Source organism: Mastigoproctus giganteus, chromosome 5, assembly GCF_048544385.1.
Source record: "Mastigoproctus giganteus isolate SK-2022 chromosome 5, ASM4854438v1, whole genome shotgun sequence".
In the NCBI taxonomy this organism is placed as follows: Eukaryota; Metazoa; Arthropoda; class Arachnida; order Uropygi; family Thelyphonidae; genus Mastigoproctus; species Mastigoproctus giganteus.
This window is the reverse complement of record NC_143579.1, coordinates 216,939,163-216,960,861: the sequence shown is the minus strand read 5'-3', so window position 1 is coordinate 216,960,861 and position 21,699 is coordinate 216,939,163. Positions and strand designations below refer to the sequence as shown.

The following is a 21,699-nucleotide window of genomic DNA, read 5'->3' as shown; positions in this document are numbered from 1 at the left end:
GGATCTATAGAGCTAACTTTCTTCAGTTTGTCACACTTAAAATATTAGAATACTGAATTTCTCAGGACCACAATGGGTACTAAAAACTCCAAGTGCATGAGTTTCTTAATAAAATAGATTCTTCTTCATACCAGGAAATCCTAACCAAGAAATCATGGATAATTTAACACGGCTATATCTTAAGTAAAAATGTGAAGATAAGGAAGTTTGAGCTTTTAAGATACCTCGACATGTTCAACACCATTATATGAAATATATATGAGGTGACTTCCCTGAAAAACAATCTAGTATTGCAATGAATTCGCGTTCGCGTTTCCATCTAATTACAAAACTAAGTTCATCAATTTTTATTTTGAAAAAAGTATGAATTAAATCATCAGATTGATTTAATAAATGGCAAGCAGGTTCTTTATGCTTATTAATGAAAAAGTAAAGCCAACGGCATTTATATTAAAAATAATGATATCAGCTTATTAGTCAAAAGAATGTGGGATTAAAACCACTCCTGTGGACAGCCAGAGGCAATCAGGGAGTACGTATTTCAACAAGCAATTAACATCTAGATAGGAATTAGCAAGGTAATGGCCACAACTAAACAAGATTATAAACTTTGGCACAGATATTACCTAATCTTGTGGTTCTTTTTTTTTTTTTTGTAAAACAATACCTTCCAGCCTACTTAGAAAAAAGCATATAACTGGTGATGGGTAAAGGGTAGATATGGAAAAAAAAATTTTTCCCCCATATCTAACCCTCAAGAACGTTGTCCTAGCGAATCCGAAATTCTACATCAACATCAAACCTGTTTATCCACCCCTGGTCTTCTAATCATCTACATAATATTCACCCCTTTTTGTCATCATTCGTGTCCCTTAGCTGCACGTGCCTATTGCTTGTCGGTCGTAGTGACAGTGGACAGGGGCAACAGTAGTCCTTCTGCGCACCTTCTCTTGCCGTATTGATCTCCGTTCGCCTGGGCAGATTTCTGCTAGCACTCCCAGCATTCGTAGTCCGCAAGTGGTGTGTGCGTCCGCTGTAGATGCGTGAGTGTATGTTTCTGGGTTGTCTTGTCGGGATCTAGCCTGCCTCTCATAGTTAGTCTGCTCGCCGTAGTGATAAGGAAGAGGGCGATACATCGCCGGTGTTCGTGGAGAACAGTTTCCCTCTGGCTCGCCCGCCATGAGCGTCCGTAGGGTGCGGGGGTCGTTTCGTGGCTCGCTTCGACGTTATGGAAGTGTAGAATCGGCCAAGAAGCCTGTTCGACATTTTCAGTGGATATACCGTAATGGGGAGTGGAGGATCGCCTATGGTAAGTACTTGACCTTTCTCTGTAGCGCAGAGGTCAAACTTTTCAAACTGCCTCTGTTCCTCTGAATTGCTTAGTAATTTTACCGTTTGAACGTTGATGGTTTGGAATACCCACATCCGATGTCACAAGGGTCTTAATACATATGTACTACTATAGTTCCTACACTCTGTAAGGCCATGCAACTGATCCTGTTGCGCGCAGCTCCAACGCATTGCGCATTGTTTGTTATCACCCTGCCGGCATACCATAAAAAAAAAAATCTTTGCAGCTACTCATGGAATTCATAGGCCTAATGTAATGACACTGTTTATTATATCATAATGAAGCTTCCTAATTATTTTGATGCGTTTACAGAACTGTAACAATTTCCCTCACCAAAGAATGAGTTGAAATCATCAGTGAGAACCAGTTTTTTTTATTAGGATGTAGTCATTAGCTCTTTTTTTATTTTGGAGGTTGCACAAGTAAAAATTCTAAGCCAGAAAAATAAGTCAAAGTAACGTTTAATGACTGGGATGATGTAAATACCAAATAAAAGTACATTCCAGTTGTTGCAAAGATCACTTTAGATGATAATTCTTAGTGTTGAGATTGTTTTAAAAATTACCATTAAAATTTTCATCCACGGGACAAATCTTAAACACGTGGATTATTTATTTTTAGTAGTCCTTTCTTATTTACTTAGAAGGCTGTAAAAACCCATTGACAAATTAAAATTTCCTCTCAGAAATCTATAGTACAGTGGTCAGACTTTGAATCCAAAATAATAAATTACTCCAACTACGCGCCATAAGCAGGCCGTGAGGTTTACATGATTTAAAATTCTTAAGAATGAAACCCAGTTACGAGTTTTTCATTTATAGATACTATACATACCTTATTTCATCTAAGTTACAATTTTAGTCCACTTTGGATTAAATTATTTTGCTCAAATCAGCCAGAATTTTCCAACAGTTTCAGTTAATTATACGCAAGAATGAGTGCCACCTAACGGCGAAAATTTCTAATAATAATTCTAATTAAATGCGATATAAATAAACATTTATATCGCATTTAATTCCAATTAAATAATTCTAATTAAATGCGATATAAATGAACATTCTAATTAGGTAAACTGTGCCTAATTTTAATTAATATTTAGTTACTCATTAAGGACACTTATTTAACGTAATCTTTATTTATACTTGTATAAACATATTTCTGTGACAAAATATTTTTAAGTGTAATATTTAAACCAAGTGGTTGTATTATCACGCTAGAGGGCGCTTGTGGAAATTCGGAAATGTACTATTTGTTAAATGTAAACTAAAGAAAAATATTTTTCATTTAGGCTTAAGGAGTTATTAATATAATTCAGTTTGTGTCGTATATTTTAAGTGACTTTGATGCTGTACAAAGGTTAAGCTTAAGAAGGTGTTAACAGGGAGGTATTTTTCAAGTGTGTACATACCTTTTTTTAACGCGCAACAATCTTTACAGCTGCGCAGGAGGCAAATTATAGCGAGATGTGAATCGGGAGTCATTAGAAGCTAAAGATGATAAAAACTGTTACGAAAATAGTTTTGCAAGTTAGAGCTATGCCGTTTTCATGCTGCTTCTTTTCTCTAGACATAGAATAAATTAGACCCCAAAAAATGAAAAGGGAACCGTGCTATTCTATTAAGAACGTAGCCTACTGAAAAATTCATTTTACATACTTGAATTGTCCAAGTTGTAAACTGTGATGTGAATACTAAACAAATTTAATACGCAGCGAGTTGGCCCCATAGATATTTAGGACATATTCCTTGCGATAATTCTTAGAAAGAAAAAACTGCTATTAGTTCTATTTATAAAGGAGTTGGAAGTAATCTCCCTAGGCCTAATGATTTGATTTTCATTTCTTTCGGAATAATTATTATTAAAAAAAGCTTAATGTTTTTTTTAATTAAATAAAATAAAATGGGAAGCAAAATGGGATGTTATCAGTACTTGTAAGGTTATTTGATTCTTTTCCATAGCTTCTGGCTCCTAATAATCTTATAATTCTGCTGGGAAGTTAACTTATTCTGTTCATTGGTCTAATAGATGGAATGCAACTGTAACTCTCTGAAAAAATTTATTAAAAATATATTTTTAAAGATATTTTATATATCGTTTATATATTACAATGAAATGTTTCCCTAAAAGATTTAAGCGCCTAATTCTTAGATTATAAAAAGGAAATATATATTAAATATTGCTCAACAGCTTGTTAGACTTTATTTAATCGAATGTCGATGATTTATTTTTTCTTTATATTTTTTTCATACTTGAATATTTACTTGTAATGAAGGGATGGAAATTAAAAGCTTTGGAAATTGCGTTTGATATAAAATGCACGCTTAAAATAATGCAGCCAACATAATATTCACTGGGTGGATGCTAAACACTCTTTTGGTTTCATGCGATCCCCAACCTCATTAAAAGAAAAACTGTAGAAAATTAAACTCCATTTCATTGCTCATAAAAGTTATAAATGACCGGCATTTCATTGTGCAATTCTGTTTGTGTAAGGTGAATAATAGATATTATGTAGAAAAAAATTAGTAATTTTGTAAAACTATTTGAAAGGGTAACAGATAAAACGTAAATTAGGTGGCAGAACGATCGCATAAAACGTAAGCTGTATCCACTTTCATATGCTACTTGAAATTATATTCCCTTTTTTATTTGAAAATAAATTTATGACCGATGGTTTCTGTGGCTCGTTTACAGTAACAGTACGCATGAATTGTTTATGTTCTCTTCAACTAAAAACACAAGGTGTGATCACGTGGTCTAGTAACGTAATAACATACTTTTCACTATTGCATGCTCAGTGAGAGTTTATGAATATGCTATCTGGCCATATGGCATATTTCGTAATGGACTGATGCAGGTTCCCCAAAGAGGAAATCACTAGGGATAAAACAAAAATTCTTGGATCATTAACACAAAATAATTTTGAGCAAAAATGTCTAGCTATCGAAGTTTTATAGAAAAGAATTTTGTAGTCCAAATGAGGTTTTTTTAACCAGTTATTTACCAACCCCCCAATAGGTGGCAAATATCTAAAATTGGTGCCACACATACAAAAGGCAAACTGTTATTGAGTGTTCCCAGTGAGTTTACAGATAAATGAAGGGTGACAGCCCAATACTTGACAACCGAAATTCCTAGGCGACTTTAATCATAATTGTAGGTGGTAATTCTGATCTCAAACCTTTTCAGATTTGTGGTCTCGAAGATTAAGCTGCTGTTATTACCATCTAGTGGATACGGATGGAACTTCAGTGATTGTGCAGCTCCATGACTTTTTCTCATACCAAAATAAAATGAAAAACACAGAGAATTCTTTGATGTATACTTAATAGAACGTCATTGACCTGACTGATATTTTTGAAGTTATGATAGCTATAGATATGCAGTCTTAATAAAGACTCCTATATCCTCCCAATTAATAGGGCTGTAAAAGATATATGGCTGTATGTTTTTAACAAATTTTTACTGCTAATATTATAGTAGTTCCTTGTAAAACTTCTATGATCTTACGTGGTCGTACAGGAGTATAAACATAAAATTAATTTGATAAAGTACCTTTAATTCCTGTAAGTATTAGATATGGAATCCATATCAAATTGTCGCTTTGAAGTTGATGGTAGATCTGTAAAATATTTGTGTCATAAGTTTCATTTGAATTATGGTATACGATGTCTAAGACATCACCTCAACGATGTCTAGTGTTTCCAGATAGCTTTAATAAATCTGGAAGCCACATTATTGAGCAAATATTTTGATAAGATAATGTTGGGGAGAAGCAGTGGAACAGTTGATTGTGCCCTTTTATCAAGGTTACGTTTTTTCCCACTATCTTCTAAATGGATAAATTGCGTCTTTTTTAAATTTTTTTATAATCATCTTAAAGGATTAAGCTGCTTTCACAGACTTAAGTTTTTATTTATGAAATTCGCTGTGTTGCTTTTGCAATCTCTAAAGAGGTTCGCATCTGTTTCACATATAAACAAATAAATTTATTTAATAAAAATATTTTCCTATCCCTAATTCGTTTTCCGTAATTTTCTCAATAATTTTTTCTTATCCCTACATTAGGATAAAAAAATTCCCCATTTTTTCTTACTCATAATTATTCCTAAGGGAATTTTCTTCAAATATCCAAAGAAGACTTATCTGCCTTCTTTCAGAAGTAAGAGATCCTGCTTCTTTACAATACCTACGCACTTCTGGTGAAACAAAATTTATTCTGCTTTGTGCAATTATCTGATAATTATTACTGTACTTTGTAAAATGTAAAAGTAATCATCTAAGTCCAAAGTTTTCATTTATTTAGCGTACCGATATTAAAAACAGAACTGTGGTTTTCCATTACTCAAGCAATTTTATTTACGACTCTTCTTAAGTAGATATGAAGAGCTTTAATTAAATAGCACACTAGAATCTCTTATTGTACTTTCAAACGCTTTGATAACTCGGTATTTCCCTTCTTCAGACACAGTACTGAAGTGTAGCATCCATACCCAAAGAGGAAAAAGCCGATCCTCTGCTTTGCTTGCTATCTGAAGTGTTCAAACTATGCTTGTATTCAGACTGCTCTAGGATTACGACTTTAAGAAGCTTCTGAATCAGCTAGTATTTCAACAAATTTCTTTGAAAAGTATCTATAAAAATATGTTTTTGTTTGTGACGTGAAATATTTTGTATAAAATAATTTCTAAAATTGTGATTAACTGGTCTAGTCTTTGGCTTTGTTGACAAAAATCCATATGAATTTTAAACACGATGCACGATAGGATTGCTTTTGTCTTTAGCTTATGTGTGGTCTAGGCCTAATCTTGTAAACTTTTGTCTTTCAGAAAGCCTTAAAAATATCTGGTGGGTCCACCACAGGAAATTATTACAAAAATAGGAACATGCTCAGCCATTTTTCAGGTGGAAGGGTGCCGAAAACTATTTAGATATCAGAGTATAATAGGGCCTTATGTATATAACATCAATAATAAATAAATACAATGATGCTTTGAGCTTGAGTGCAATTAGCATTAGCATTAGTAGAGGCATTTAATGCAAGAAAGCAAGCTTATGCAGCATCAGCCAAAAAAATAAAAAAATAAAATAAAATAAATAAATAAAAAATAACCACTTCCACTTCACCCCTCTGTTCGTTCGAAATACCTGTCCAGCTGAGCCTTAAACTTATTTAGGCTATCAACTTCCACGACAAGGGATGGAAGTCTGTTCCACCAACCAACCACCCGCTGGCTAAAGGCAAATTTCCGCACGTCTATCCTACATCTGTCTTTCCTCAATTTGAATTTATGCCCTCTCAGGTGATTATTCTGAGCAAGAGGAAGAATCCCATCAGCATTGAGCATGCTCAAACCATTCAAGGCTTTATACACCTCTATCAGATCACCTCGCCGGTGCCTAGTCTCCAGACACTGTAATTTGCAAAACTTAAGCCTTTCTTCGTAAGAGCACCCCTTTGTTCCATTCACTAATCTTGTTGCCCTTCTCTGTACTCGTTCCAGCAGCTCTACATCCTTCTTGAAATGAGGCCTCCAGGCCTGTATACAGTACTCTAGGTGTGGTCTGACCATTGCCTTATACAAGGGAATAATCACCTCCTTATCCCTGCTAGAAAAATTCCTATATATCATTGACAATACACCATGAGCTACTCTTGCAGCCCGTCTGCACTGCTCAGAGAACTTCATATCTGCCTGCACAACCACCCCCAGGTCCCTTTCATTCTCTACCACTGTCAGTGTAGTACCACAGAGTTTATACGTTGCTCTGGGGTTGCTGCTTCCCATATGTAGTACTTTACAATTGTCAATGTTAAACTTCATTTGCCACCTCTCAGCCCATCTGCTCAACCTTTCCAGATCCTGTTGCAGCAGCATAGTGTCAGTAGTGTCCTTGACAACCCTGCCAACCTTCGTATCGTCTGCAAACTTGGACATTAAGCTTAATATACCATCATCAATATCATTTATAAATACAGAAACGAATAATGGACCATTATTCATTACTGAACCAATACTGAACCCTGAGGGACTCCACTAATAACATTAGTCCACGATGAACAGTGTCCATTGATTACCACTCTCTGTCTTCTCCCCCCTCAACCACCCCTTTATCCATAGCAGCAATTTGCCTCCAATGCCACACTGCTCCAATTTGTGCAGCAGTCTTCCATGTGCAACAGTATCAAAAGCCTTTCTAAGATCCAAGTATATAATATCAAAGTTATTCCCTGTATCCAGTTCTTTTGTGACTGCATCATAGTATCCAATCAAATTGGTCAGGCAAGACTTCCCCTTAACAAAACCATGCTGTGTCCGAGCTATAACTGAAGTCTTGTCTAGATGATCCTGCAGTGCTTCTTTAACCAGTGCCTCCATTAATTTTCCGGGAACAGAAGTTAAACTCACAGGTCTATAATTACTTGTGTCAGCCTTTGATCCTCCTTTGTGAATTGGGGTCACATTTGCACATCTCCAGTCCATGGGTACCTCCCCTGAATCCAAGGAAACTCTCATAATTATGGCTAAGGGTTTGCTTACTTCCTTTGCTGCATCCTTTAATATAACTGGATAGATCCCATCCACCCCAGGTGCCTTTCTTGTGTTTATCTTCAACAATTTCTCCTCCACTTGACTCTCAGTTATTACAAGATTCTCTAGCTTACTGCTAGAGAATTCTAGCAGTAAGCTAGAATTCTGGCATTCCCCTCGCTGAATAACTCCTCATGTGTGGATATCGAAGCAAAATATTCATTTAGTTTGTTAGCTACCTGAGCAGGATCATCAACAGTTGACCCATCGATATCAAGTGGACCAATCTGATTCATCCCCTTCCTTCTAGAGTTTACATAAGTAAAGAACTCTTTGCTGTTTTTCTTTGCATCCCTTGCCAAAGAGATCTCGTAATCTGCCTTCGCCTGCCTAACCTCCTTTGTAACTTGGTTACAGATCAACTTGTATCTATCATAGGCTTCTGTGTCACGTGTTAATTTGTATGTATCCCATGCATTTTTCTTCTCTGCCATATGTCTCATTAGTTCATCTGACATCCATTTAGGCCTAAACCTTGAACAATATTTCTTACTTGGTATGTAAAGCCTTGTAGCTTCCAAGATAAGTTCTTTGAATGCTTCCCATTTTGAATTTGCTGTTGGTAACATCATCAGTTGGTCCCACTGTATAGAATTTAAATACTGTCTCAGTCCATCGTAGTCGCCTTTACGAAAGCAATAACCCTTCCCTTTACCCCTAATGCTAGTTACCTCTTTGAGTAAATCCCACTTCAGCACACTGTGATCACTGCCACCTAGTGGTTCATTTACCTGCAGATTCTTAATGCATGAAGAATCACTACTGATAATCAAATCAAGAGTATTACTCCCTCTAGTTGCCTCCCGAACATCCTGATGTAGAAAACAATCATCCAATAAATCCACAAAAGCCTTGCTAGTGTGTGAGTGACCATCCCCCAAATTCCAGTCAGTATCTGGGAAATTAAAATCCCCCATTATAAGACTCTCTGATTTACTGGCCCACTGTATTTCTCTGTACAGTTTCTTATTATACTCATCAGAGTCATTAGGCCTATAGCACACTCCTACTCTCAATTTTGATCTCCCAATGCTTATGTCACACCAAACCGACTCGACACTGCACTGTCCACCGATGTCGACTGGCTTCACTTCCTTGGATTTTATGTATTTCTTAACTAACAGCATAACCCCTCCTCCCTTCCTGTCCTATCTATGATTTCTGTAGACGTTGTACTCCCCAAATTCCAGTTGTGCATTCCTTATATCTGTGTGACACCACGTCTCTGATATCCCAACAATATCTGCCTTTGATGTTTTGAGCAATATCTCAAATTCATCAAATTTATTTACTAAACTCCTAGCACTGGTGTACACGCAAGTATACATGCACCTGTTCTTTTTCTTAGCTACCCTAACACAACCCATGCGTTTACTTTTACCCCAATGATTCCCAGCAGTCTCTGAAATACCCTGCATCTTGTTTTCCAGGCTGCTGCTCATTCCAATAGAAGCAGTGCAAGAATCACTTTCACCTCTGCCAGTGGCTACTGTTAATCTATTAGTCCTTGTATCCCCCCAATCTAGCAGTTTTCCGACCCACCTAACACTGCCTCGATAGCATCAGCAAACATTCTTGCACCCTTTCTATTTAAGTGTATCCCATACCTGTAGAAGCAGTCTCTCCTGTTAACAAGTTGAAATTTTGTGGGTTCAACTTGTCAAAGTAGAGTTCGATCATTGATAAAACACGAGGCCCTATCCCTATATCTATTTTTCGTGTGTTTCAGAAGCATGTGATAAGCAGATAAGGGACAGCAAATAGTTATTGTTCCTTTATCTAGTTTTCTTTATCTCTATACTTTTTAGAGAATGGTATGTTAAAAAAAAGAGGATACGAGTTTTTCAGCACTTCGGTTCGTTCGAAAAATTATAATCGTTAAACACAGTGGCCAAAGAAGAAATTGGCCATCCGCAAAAAAGAATAAATTCGTCAGGCTGGAAGACAAAGAAGTTCTTCCATTCTGAAAAATTAAAAGTTACATCTTGGGCTTCTCGAAATTCCATCACATCTAATGATCCAAAGAAATGACTCCCAAAAATGAAAGTTATTTCTGAGGAGGGATAGCAAGGGAGACAGGGGAAACATCTGAAGATAAAAGAGATGGAACTAATGTGGGGTTTCTTGAAATCAATTATGTATGTAACATCAATATTAAGCTACAATTTAATAAATAGTAAACTTTGAAGAGTTGATAACAAAAAGAGTTGCAAAGAATTTTTCGCTTATGTAAACAATTGAACGGATGGCCCCATTGATTTACTAGATATGAATGGAATAAATATCGAAAGTCCTGTTTAGGTTGCTGAAAAATAAATATTTTGCGTCTACAATCACACGTGAAGAAGGTTTAAGTATGGGAATACCAGAGGTACACGAAGTTATAACTGGGAGACAAATGATTTTGTGATAACTGAGAAGTGGAAGAGAAATTGTTGAAACTAAAAGTAAATAAAGAACACGGGGCTGATGGGATCTGTCCAATATTATAATAAAAGAGGCAGCAAAAGAGGAGCAAAGCTTTAGCCATAATTATGAGAGTCTCTTTGGATTCAGGAGAGTTACCTGTGGATTGGAGATGAGATTTGCAAATATCTCTCCTATTCACGAAGGAGGTGATCAAAGGGTGAACTAAGTACAAGTAGTAGTAGTAGTAGTAGTGGTGGCATGTGATGCAAGAAAGAAAGTGTATGAGGTTATGCAGCATCAGCCAAAAAAAAAAAAAAAAAAAAAAAAAAAAAAATCACACCATTCCCTAGAAATGCCTGTCCAGTTCCTCCTTAAATTTATTTAACCTATCAACTTCCACAACGACAGATGGAAGTTTGTTCCAGCATATAACCACCCGCTGGCTAAAGGCAAATTTTCGCACATCTGTTCTACATCTGTCTTTTCTTAATTTGAATTTATGCCCCCTTAGGTTCGTAATCTGAACAAGTGGAAGGATCCCATCAGAATTCAGCGTGCTCAACCCATTCAAGGCCTTATACACCTCAATCAGATCACCGCGCAAGTGTCTAGTCTCCAGCCACTGCAATTTTCAAAACTTAAGCCTCTCTTGATAAGAGAATCCCTTCATTTCCCTCACCAATCTTGTTACCCTTCTCTGTACACGCTCAAGCAAATCTACATCCTTCCTAAAATGAGGCCTACAGACCTGCACGGAGTACTCAAGGCGTGGCCTGACCATTGCCTTATACAGAGGGACAATCACCTCCTTCTCCCTGCTAGCAAAATTCCTATATATCATTGACAAAACCTCATGACCTGCCCTGGCAGCCTGTCTGCATTGTTCAGAAAACTTCATATCTGACTGCACAATTACTCCCAGGTCTTTTACAATTTCTACCACATTAAGTGTAGTACCACACAGTTGGTATTTTTCTCTCGGGTTACTTCTACCCATATGCAGTACTTTGCATTTGTCAAGGTTAAACTTCAGTTGCCACTTCTTAGCCCATCTGCTCAAATTATCTAGATCTTGTTGCAGTAGCACACTACCATTACTGTCATTAACAACCCTGCCAACCTTTGTATCATCTGCAAACTTCGACACTAAGCCTGATATACCTTCATCAATATCACTGATAAATATACAAAACAACAGTGGACCCAACACCGAACCCTGTGGGACTCCACTAATAACATTAGTCCACGAAGAGCAGCACCCATCGATTACCACCCTCCGTCTTCTCCCACTTAACCATCCTTTTATCCATTGTAGCAACTTACCCTTAATACCATTCTGCTCCAATTTGTACAATAGTCTTCCATGCGCAACAGTGTCAAAAGCTTTCCTGAAATCCAAATATATGATATCAAAATTATTTTTTGCATCCAGTTCCTTTGTAACCACATCATAATATCCTATCAAATTTGTCAGACAAGACTTTCCCTTAACAAACCCATGCTGTGTCTGAATTATTGCTGCAGTCTTGTCTAGATGATCCTGCAATGCATCTTTAACCAGTGACTCCATTATTTTACCCGGAACAGAAGTTAAACTAACTAGTCTGTAATTACTCGTGTCACCCTTCGATCCCCCTTTGTGAATTGGGGATACATTTGCACTTCTTCAGTCCGTGGGGGACCTCCCCTGAGTCCAAGGATGCGCTCATAATTATGGCTAAGGGTTTGCTTAGTTGCTTTGCCGCCTCCTTTAATAAAACTGTATAGATCACATCCACCCCAGGTGCCTTTCTTATGTTTAACTGCAACAATTTCTCCTCCACTTTGCTCTCAGTTATTACAAAATCATTAAGCACCCTGCTACAATTTGATAACCTTCTGCCATTGTCAAACCTTAATAACTCCTCATGTGTGAATGTAGATGCAAAATACTCATTCAGTTTGTTTGCTATCTGAGCAGGATCATCAACAGCCGAACCATCGATATCCAGTGGACCAATCAGATTCATAACCTTCCTTTTAGAGTTTAAAGTAAAGAAATCCATGCTGTTTTTCTTAGCATCTTTTGCCAAAGATTTCTCCTAATCTTCCTTTGCCTGCCTAACCTCCTTTGTGGCCTGATTACAGACTAGCTTATATCTGCCATAGGCTTCTGAGTCGCTTGATAATTTATATGCATCCCATGCATTTTTCTTCTCTGTTACGAGTCTCATTAGTTCATTAGATAACCATTTAGGCCTAAACCTTGAACAATATTTCTTAATAGGTATGAAACTTTTAGTAGCATCCACGATTAATTCCTTGAATGCTTCCCACTTAGAATTTACCGTTGGTAACATCGTCAGTTGATCGCACTGTACAGAATTTGAAAACTGTCTGAGACCACTGTACTCACCTTTACGGAAGCAAAAACCCTTTCCTTTACCCCTGATGGTAATTAAATCTTTAAATAAATTCCACATCAGTACACTGTGATCACTGCCACCTAATGGTTCCTTTATCTGCAAATTCTTAATACACGAATGATCACTGCTGATAGCCAGATCAAGAGTATTACTCTTTCTGGTTGCCTCTCGAACATGCTGCTGCAGAAAACAATCATCCAATAAATCCACAAAAGTCTTACTAGTGTGTGTGAGTGACCAACCCAAAAGTTCCAGTCAATATCTCGGAAGTTAAAATCCCCCATTATAAGACATTCAGATTTACTAGCCCACTCTTATTTCTCTGTATAATTGTTCATTGTACTCATTCGAGTCATTAGGCCTATAACACACTCCTACTCTTATTTTTGCTTTCGTAGTGCTTATATCACACCAAACTCACTCAATAGTGCACTGTTCATCTATATCAACTGGATGCACTTTCTGTACACATTGTACTCCCCAAATTCCAGTTCAGCATTCATTCTATCTGTGTGACACCACGTCTCTGCTATTCCAACAATATCCGCCTTTGATGTCTTGACCAACACTTAAAATTCATCAAATTTATTTACTATACTTCTGGCATTGGTATACATGCAAGTATACATGTTCCTATTCTTATTATTAGTTACCCTAACACATCCCATATACCCACCTGTTTCACGATGATTGCCATCAGTCCCTGAAACCCCCAGCAGCCTTCGCTCCAGGTCGCTACTTATTCTAATAGAAGTTGTGCAAGAATCACCTTCACCTCTGCCTGCGTCTACTTTTAACTTTTTAGTCTGTGAATCCCCCCAAGCTAGCAGTTTTCCGACCACCTAACACTGCCTCGATAGCGTCAGCAAATAATCTTGCACCCTTTCTATTTAAGTGTATCCCATCCCTATAGAAGCAGCCTCTAAGTAATTACAGTTGATTGGTTGTTGTAGGGTTTTAGGCTCATCAGATTGCGCCTAAAACCCTACAACCACCTTGGACATATTACTTCATATACAATGTCTGTGAATTGTGTTCTATGGTCGATTTGCTCTTTGCTAGACGAAAATCCCGCGTTTCCGGAAGACGAAACCATACTACCCTTTCCTGAGACCGACTAATACAGCCACGTTGTGAAAAAGATCCATAAATATTCCTTGCGTCATTAATAGGATTCGAACTCAGGTCTTTTCCACCCAGTGTGGGAGCATGGTGTTTATACCAACTATGATACGCACAAAGGCAGTAATTACTCACCTGTAAGCTTGAGTTCTGCTCTAGGAAAAATAATGGAATCATTGGTTAAAGAAGTAATTCAGGACCATCTAGACAGGATGGCCGTTATAGTGCAGTCACAGCATGGATATTTGTAAGAAGTAATTTTGCCTGACCAATGTGATGGATACTATGATGCAAAATATAATTATTCCACCGTATACTTCGATTTCAGAAAAGCTTTTTATGCTGCTGTACGAATTGGAGCCTTGTAGCATTGTGGTGGGCAAGTTAGTGCTGTGCATAAAGGAACGGACGAGTGGTAGAAGACAAAAGATGATTATAAATGGGATTGTTCTTCTGTTACTTCTGTGCTGGACTCCGTACTGTTTTTGATATTTATTAATAATACTGATATAGGCATATGAAGTTTAATGTCTGAGTTTGTTGATAATGCAAAGGTAGCCCCACTAGTTAATGATAGTAATCAGGGTATGTTACTCCAACAAGACATGCATAAAATCAGTAAGATGGGAAGAAACGTTGCAATTGAAGTTTAACTTCGATAAATGCAGGGATATATCCTGTATATATGTAGTGGAAATCCCAAGATAACATATCGTTTCAGTGGTATCAAGCTGGAGGTAGTGGAGAATGAAAATATCCTAGAGTTATTTTATTTTATTTTTGTTACACAGAGCATTAAAACTATGATAAATGAATTAGCTTTCGGCTGGGTGGCAGCCTTCATCAGATTAAAATACTTCGAATGGCAGTTGGGATAGAGATGCACTGCCAGGATGGTGCGTGAGGCACGTGGTTAATTGTTTGTTGATGTTTGTGGCTGTGACGTATGGTGGTGACGTGGCCAGCGTTTGTCTATGGACAGAATTACTGCTTCTGTGATGGGGTTAAGTTGACAACCACTGTTCCTGTTCAACGAGGTATCCGAGCATTTTATACTTAACGATTCCAACCAGGTGCGCCTTAGGTAATGGTGGGACTTGTCTACAACTACGACATCGCGGTGTGGGTCGATGTCGTGGTGGGTTGTCCAGACATGCTCGGCAATAGCTGAGTGTTCTACATCCGCCAAACGGATCGCCCTTTTAGGGCGATCCGTTTGGCGGATCATTTATCATCGACCCACACCGCGATGTCGTGGTGGGTTGTCCAGACATGCTCGGCAATAGCTGAGTGTTCTACATCCGCCAAACGGATCGCCCTTTTAGGGCGATCCGTTTGGCGGATCATTTATCATCGACCCACACCGCGATGTCGTAGTTGTAGACAAGTCCCACTATTACCTAAGGCGCACCTGGTTGGAATCGTTAAGTATAAAATGCTCGGATACCTCGTTGAACAGGAACAGTGGTTGTCAACTTAACCCCATCACAGAAGCAGTAATTCTGTCCATAGACAAACGCTGGCCACGTCACCACCATACGTCACAGCCACAAACATCAACAAACAATTAACCACGTGCCTCACGCACCATCCTGGCAGTGCATCTCTATCCCAACTGCCATTCGAAGTATTTTAATCTGATGAAGGCTGCCACCCAGCCGAAAGCTAATTCATTTATCATAGTTTTAATGCTCTGTGTAACAAAAATAAAATAAATTATGAATCCAGAGCACGCAGGCGTGTTTTATTATGTGTCCTAGAGTTAATTGTATACTATAGACAGGATTTTACACGAGGTTCTGTCAATGATATACAGGAATTTGGTAGCAAGACAAAAAGATGATTATCCCGTTGTATAAGACAATTGTTAGGTCCCATCTTGCGTGAGCATTTGTAAGTCATTTTAGAAAAGATGTATATGTGTTGGAACGGGTGTAAAGAGGAGCAACAAGATTAGTCAGGAGCAGAAAAGTGTTCTCTCTTACTAGGAAAATAGTCCTGGAAATTGTGGACCCAAGGCTTTTGCGAGAAGACTTCATTGAAATGTTTAAAGCTTTAAATTCACTGAGTAAAGTGATTTGTAATAGTATCCTTACTCTTTTTTGGATGATATACATAAGTGGACATAAATTTTAGTGGAAGGAAAGTTTATTATAGTAGTGGCATATGATGCAAGAAAGTAAGCTTATAAGCATCGGAAAAAAAAATAAAATAAAATAAACCCTGACCACATCACCTGTCAAATCCGCTCTAATAATTTATCTAGTTCTACCTTGAATAAATTTGAACTACCCACTTCCACAACGGATGGAAGTTTATCCAACAATCAATCACTCGCTGGCTGAAGGCACACCTCTGCGTATCCATCCCGCAACCGTTCTTCCTTAATTTGCATTTATTTCCTCTCATATGTGTAGCCTGAGAAAGAGGAAAAATGCCATCAGCATTGAGCTTTAAAACCTTGTTGAGGTGTTCAAAGCCTTAAACACTTCAATCAGATTACCTAGCAAGTTCCTGGTCTCCAGACATAGTGCATAGTGTTAGGGGAAAGGCGCCTCTGGTGGTTTCCCACATCTGCACCCTGGTCTCCAGACACTACAATTTGTAGAACTGGAGTCTGTCTTGGTAAGACCGCCTTTTCGTTCCCTTCACCCTCGTGGGTAGCGCAGTTGGTAGTATCTCCGTCCTTCGCACAGCGGGTGGAAAAGACCTGAGTTCGAATCCCGTCGATGATAGGAGGAATTTTTATGGGGTTTTTTCACAACATGGCTCAGTTAGTCGGTCTTAGGCAAGGGTAGCATGGTTTTTTCTCTAAGAAACTGGGATTTATTGTCCAGAAAACAGAAAATCTTCAGAAAATCGAAAACAGAAATACACGGAGCAATATGGCTTTAGTCGCTGATGCTCCTAAATCCCTACAACTACAACAACGTTTCTTTAATCAATCTCGTCGGCCTTTTCTGCACCCACTCCATAAGATCTACATCCTTCCTAAAATGAGGCCTCTAGACCTGAATACAGGTCTAGAGGCCTCATTTACTCAAGATGCGATCTCACCATTGCCTTATACAATGGAATAATCACCTCCTTATCCCTTCTAGTAAAGTTCCTGCATATCATTGACAAAACCCAAATAGTTGGCTCTCTGGCAGGCAGGCTGTCTGTGGTACTCAAAAAACTTCATATTTGACTGCACAATTACCCCCAGGTCTTTTTCATTTTCTACTAATCTGAGTAACGAACCACACAGTTGGTACGTTAATCTGGAATTACTGTTACCCATATGTATCTCGTTTGCTTACCTCCTTTGCTCCCTCCCTTAATATAACTGGATAGATCTCATCAATCCCAGGCGCCTTTTTTATATTAGGTTTCAACTATTTCTCTTCCGCTTTCCTCTAAACACTTTGCCTTTGTAAACATTAACCTTAACTGCCATTTCTCTGCCCAACTGCCTAATTTTTTTAGATCTTCTTGCAGTAACTTATTTACTCTGATTACTGTCTTAACCATGCTGCCAACCTTCGTATTATCTGAAAAACTGGACTCCACAAATAACATTAATCCATGAAGAGCAGTGTTGATTAATAACCATTCTGTGTCTTCCCCCACTCAATAATCCCTTTATACAGAGCAGTAACGTGCGCTTAATTCCACAGTCCAATTTGTACATATTCTTTTATGTGCAACAGTATCAAAAGCCTTCCTCAAACCCGAGTATATAATATAAAAATTATTTTTTTCATTTACTTCTTCTGTGCCTGAATCATAGCGTCCAATAAATTAGTCAGACAAGACCGCCTCTTAACAAATCCATGCTGTGACTGCAGTATAACTGCATTCCTGTACAGATGGTTCTGCATTACTTCTTTAAACAGTGACTCGATTATTTTCCCTGCAACAGAAGTTAAGCTAACAGGTCTGTAACGACTCCTGTCACCCTTTGACAGGAGTTATCACACAATCATTTGCCTTCCTGTTAAATTTTGATGAACTTCTGGTATTCTCCTCCCTAAAGAACTCCACACGCGTGAATGTAGATGCAAAATACCTATTGAGTTTTTGCGCAACCTGAGCAGGATCATCAACAGCTAAACCAACCAAATCAAGTGAACCAATGTAATTAAACCCCTTTCTTCTACTGCTAATATAAGCATAGAAGTACTTTCTGCTTTTCTTGGCATCAGGGACTTCTTGTAATTTGCCCCAACTCTTGCTTGACCAACTTGCAAATGGCGTAGACTTGTTTTTACCATTTTTCCATAATCTTAATGGACTCCACATAAAGTTTGCTAAATCTATGTTGAAGCATTAAGATTATGGAAAAATGGTAAAAACAAGGCTATGCCATTTGCAATTCCCATGAGTTGGAGGGAACCTACAAACCACTGTGATGACTGTTACTTCCGTTTGGTTAATGTAGAGGGATACAATGAAAAGAGTAAGTAGGGTATCCTATTATTCTATCTGCTATTAGACCAGTCCCACTTGGGGATAACCTACCGTTTATAACCTTCAACTTATATTGGAGAATGTAGTAGCAGAGAGTGCTGAAAGTGAAGCTTCCGAAGAAGATACTGAAGTCTATATCCCTGGAGACAGTGAGTTCAGCAAATGTTTGCACAGCTTGAACTCAATGATCCAGTAAGAGATTTAAATTTTTCAAAGGAATCTGCAGATCTCCTTGTTTCTATACTTAAGTCAAAAAGTCAGCTTGCACACGGGACGTTTTTCTCATTGAGAAAAAGTCCTCTACTTTTCTGAGGACGATTCTATGGTTTCCTGCAGTAATATAAATGACTTAATGAACTATTTAAGAAAGTTACAGTCTTACACAGTGGAAACTTTTTATTGATTCATCAAAGAGGAGTCTCAAAGTTGTGTGGCTCCACAATGGAAATAAATATGGGTCAGTTCCAGTAGCGCATCTGTGCATTTGAAAGAAACATATAAGAACTTAAATAAGTTATTTGTTGACAAATATTAAGTACAAAGAACATGGTTGGTCGATCTGTACTGTCTTTAAAGTGATAGGCATGTTACTTGGCTACACAAAATTGCCTTGCTTTTTATGAGTGGGACAGTCGGGCGAGGAGTAAGCACCTGAGATGTCATGGTCTGGCCAGAAAGGGGCAGTTTGTTGTCCCGATCAAAGAACATAGTTCATAAACCACTGGTAGATTCCAAAATCCTCCTTTCACTCTTGCACATCAAATTAGGTTTGATGCAACAGTTTGTGAAAGCTTTATGAAGGTCCCTATATTAAGTACAAAGAACATGGTTGGTCGATCTGTACTGTCTTTAAAGTGATAGGCATGTTACTTGGCTACACAAAATTGCCTTGCTTTTTATGAGTGGGACAAGACAAGATCCAGGCTACAAGACATATAGTTTGTATTCTTGAAGAGGATCCAGACTACATGTCATCCAGACAAACGTTTGTGAAGGTCCCTGTTCCAACTACCTTGTACCGAATTCCCATCGATCACCACCAAGAGAAGCTAGCCGTTATGGGTAGCACAGTTGGTAGCGGTCCTTCCCACACTCGGTAGAAAAGACTTGAGTTGGACTCCCGTCGATGACGGGAGGAATTTTAATGGGCCTTTTTCACAACGTGGCTGAGTTAGTCGGTCTCAGGGGAGAGCAGCATGGGTTTTGTCCAGCAAATAGAAAAATCGACCCCAAAACATACGCAATTTACAGAAAATATACATGAATACTAAGGTATGGAAAATATACCTTTGTGTTGATGCTCCTAAACCCTACAACATCAACAACCAGAGAAGCTAAACCAAAGTATTTTTGTTGGACCTTAAATTCTGAAACTGAGGAGGCACCCAGATTTTTAGGGAACTATGAATAAAAGAGAAAAGAAGCATAGATTAGCTTCAGGTCTGCTGTTAAGAACTTCTTAGCGAACAACAATGATCCAGGCTACAAGACATATAGTTTGTATTCTTGAAGAGGATCCAGACTACATGTCATCCAGACAAACGTTAAGAAGCTGGACTGCAACATGAGTATCGAGGTACGTTTTTACACTCCAACATCAACTACTTCCCAGAAAATCTAGGAAGAGTTAGTGAAGAACGGAATGATAGGTACATTTAAAGAAACATATGAGAACTTGAAGAAGTCATTTGTTGACAATTATTGACTACAAAGAATATGGTTGGTCGGTCGGTCAGTGCTGTCTTTAAAGTGATGGGCATGTTACTTGGACAGCAATCTGGATAAACAAATTGCCTTGCCTGTTGTGTGAGTGGAACAGTCGGGCAAGGAGTAAGCACCTGAAATGTCAAGGTCTGGCCAGAGAGGGGCAGTTTGTTGCCCGGTTCAAAGAAACAACAAAAACAAGGCTCCAGACTACAAGACATGTGAGTAAACTTCAAGAAGCTGGCCTGCAACATGAGTATCAAGGTATGTTTTTACACTCCCAATCGACTACTTCCCAGAAAACCTAGGAAGTGTTAGTGAAGGACAGAATAAAAGGTTTCATTAGGACATTAAAGACATTGAGATAAGGTAGCAGGAGAGGTAGAATGTCAACATGATGGCTGACTAGTTGGACACTGAAGAGGGGACTCTAAAGTAGAACGATCTGCAAAGAAAATGAAAGAAACGAACATTTGATCCATCGTAAAATGAGAGGTGAATGTTTGTGGACTTTTTACCACAGTGCCCTTTATAATAGTGTTTTTAACACGTATTTAAATATGAAAGTCTTGTAGGAGTAGTATTTTGCTATGATTTCAGTGCACAATTATACAAAAATTAATATACATTTGTGAAAAATCAAATTTTCTTTCGTGATCTTTGAAGAAAACTTGAAGTGACAGAAAAAACGGAAGACATTTTTGAAATTGGATTAGAAAAATGATTCAGAAACAATCTTTTCTGAGAAAACATCAGTGAATGGTTTTCAAAATGCAGATTAGTGTATTAATATGCGTCTCATACATTTTCCTTCTGTGCCACAAATCTTATCAGTTCATCTGACATCCATTTAGGTTCAAGACTGGAACGTTATTTCTTAGTTGGTGTGAAAAGCCTAGTAGCTTCTACGATGCTTCCCATTTAGAATTTGCTGATGGTAACATCACCAGATGGTCCCACTGTATAGAACTTAAAAACTATCTGAGATCACTGTAGTCACCCTTACGAAAATAAAAGCTTGAGATAAATGCCCGGAGGGAGAACTATCGCTCCATGAGATATTCTTATTAGACAAAAGAAAAAGGAATTATGGCAATCTCTTGTTGGTATTTCTGGTAATGCTAACCCATGCGGTGTGATTTACCACATAGTTAACCAATAAGCTGCCAAAGGGAGATGTGGTGAACACCACAGACACCCTGACTGAACAGAAGAGACAGTTAATAACACCTTGAATATACTACTTACAGAGGATACTCAAGTCTCTCTCAGGAACAGACCGAAATCCGAAAAGAAAATGCAAAATACTCAAATATAACCACCCTTCAACTCCGAGGAACTAATCGTCGCGATTAACAGAACGAAAGACAAAAATGCACAGGATATGATAGAAATAGAGATGGTAAAAGAACCAGTGAAAAACTTTCTTCATCGCCTTTTACAAATATATAACTGCCTGGATAAGGGGATTTTCCTCACAACCTGGAAACTGGCCAATCTTCGGCTTATACTAAAAAACTAAGAGAAGTCCCCAGAAGATCCTAAATTATGCTGACCAATTGCCTTGCTGCCAATACTGTACAAGATATTGGAAAGGCTAATTTTTCTTAGCCTTGAAACTCACTACTCAAATGTCAACCTTCAGTAGGACAAACAATTTAGC

The 21,699-nt window shown here is 38.1% G+C and overlaps 1 protein-coding gene across 1 annotated transcript in view; it reads left to right on the top strand.

Annotated features, from left to right (window-relative positions):
• Window positions 1–1,020: 1,020 nt before the first annotated feature.
• The window catches only part of LOC150086107 (solute carrier family 4 member 11-like), a 478,166-nt gene continuing 457,487 nt past the window's right edge, over window positions 1,021–21,699 (top strand). Inside the window, exon 1 of the mRNA XM_090373714.1 lies at window positions 1,021–1,309. Coding sequence (XP_090229840.1) covers window positions 1,180–1,309 — 130 coding nt within the window. The 5' untranslated portion in view covers window positions 1,021–1,179. The remainder of the gene's footprint in view (window positions 1,310–21,699) is intronic.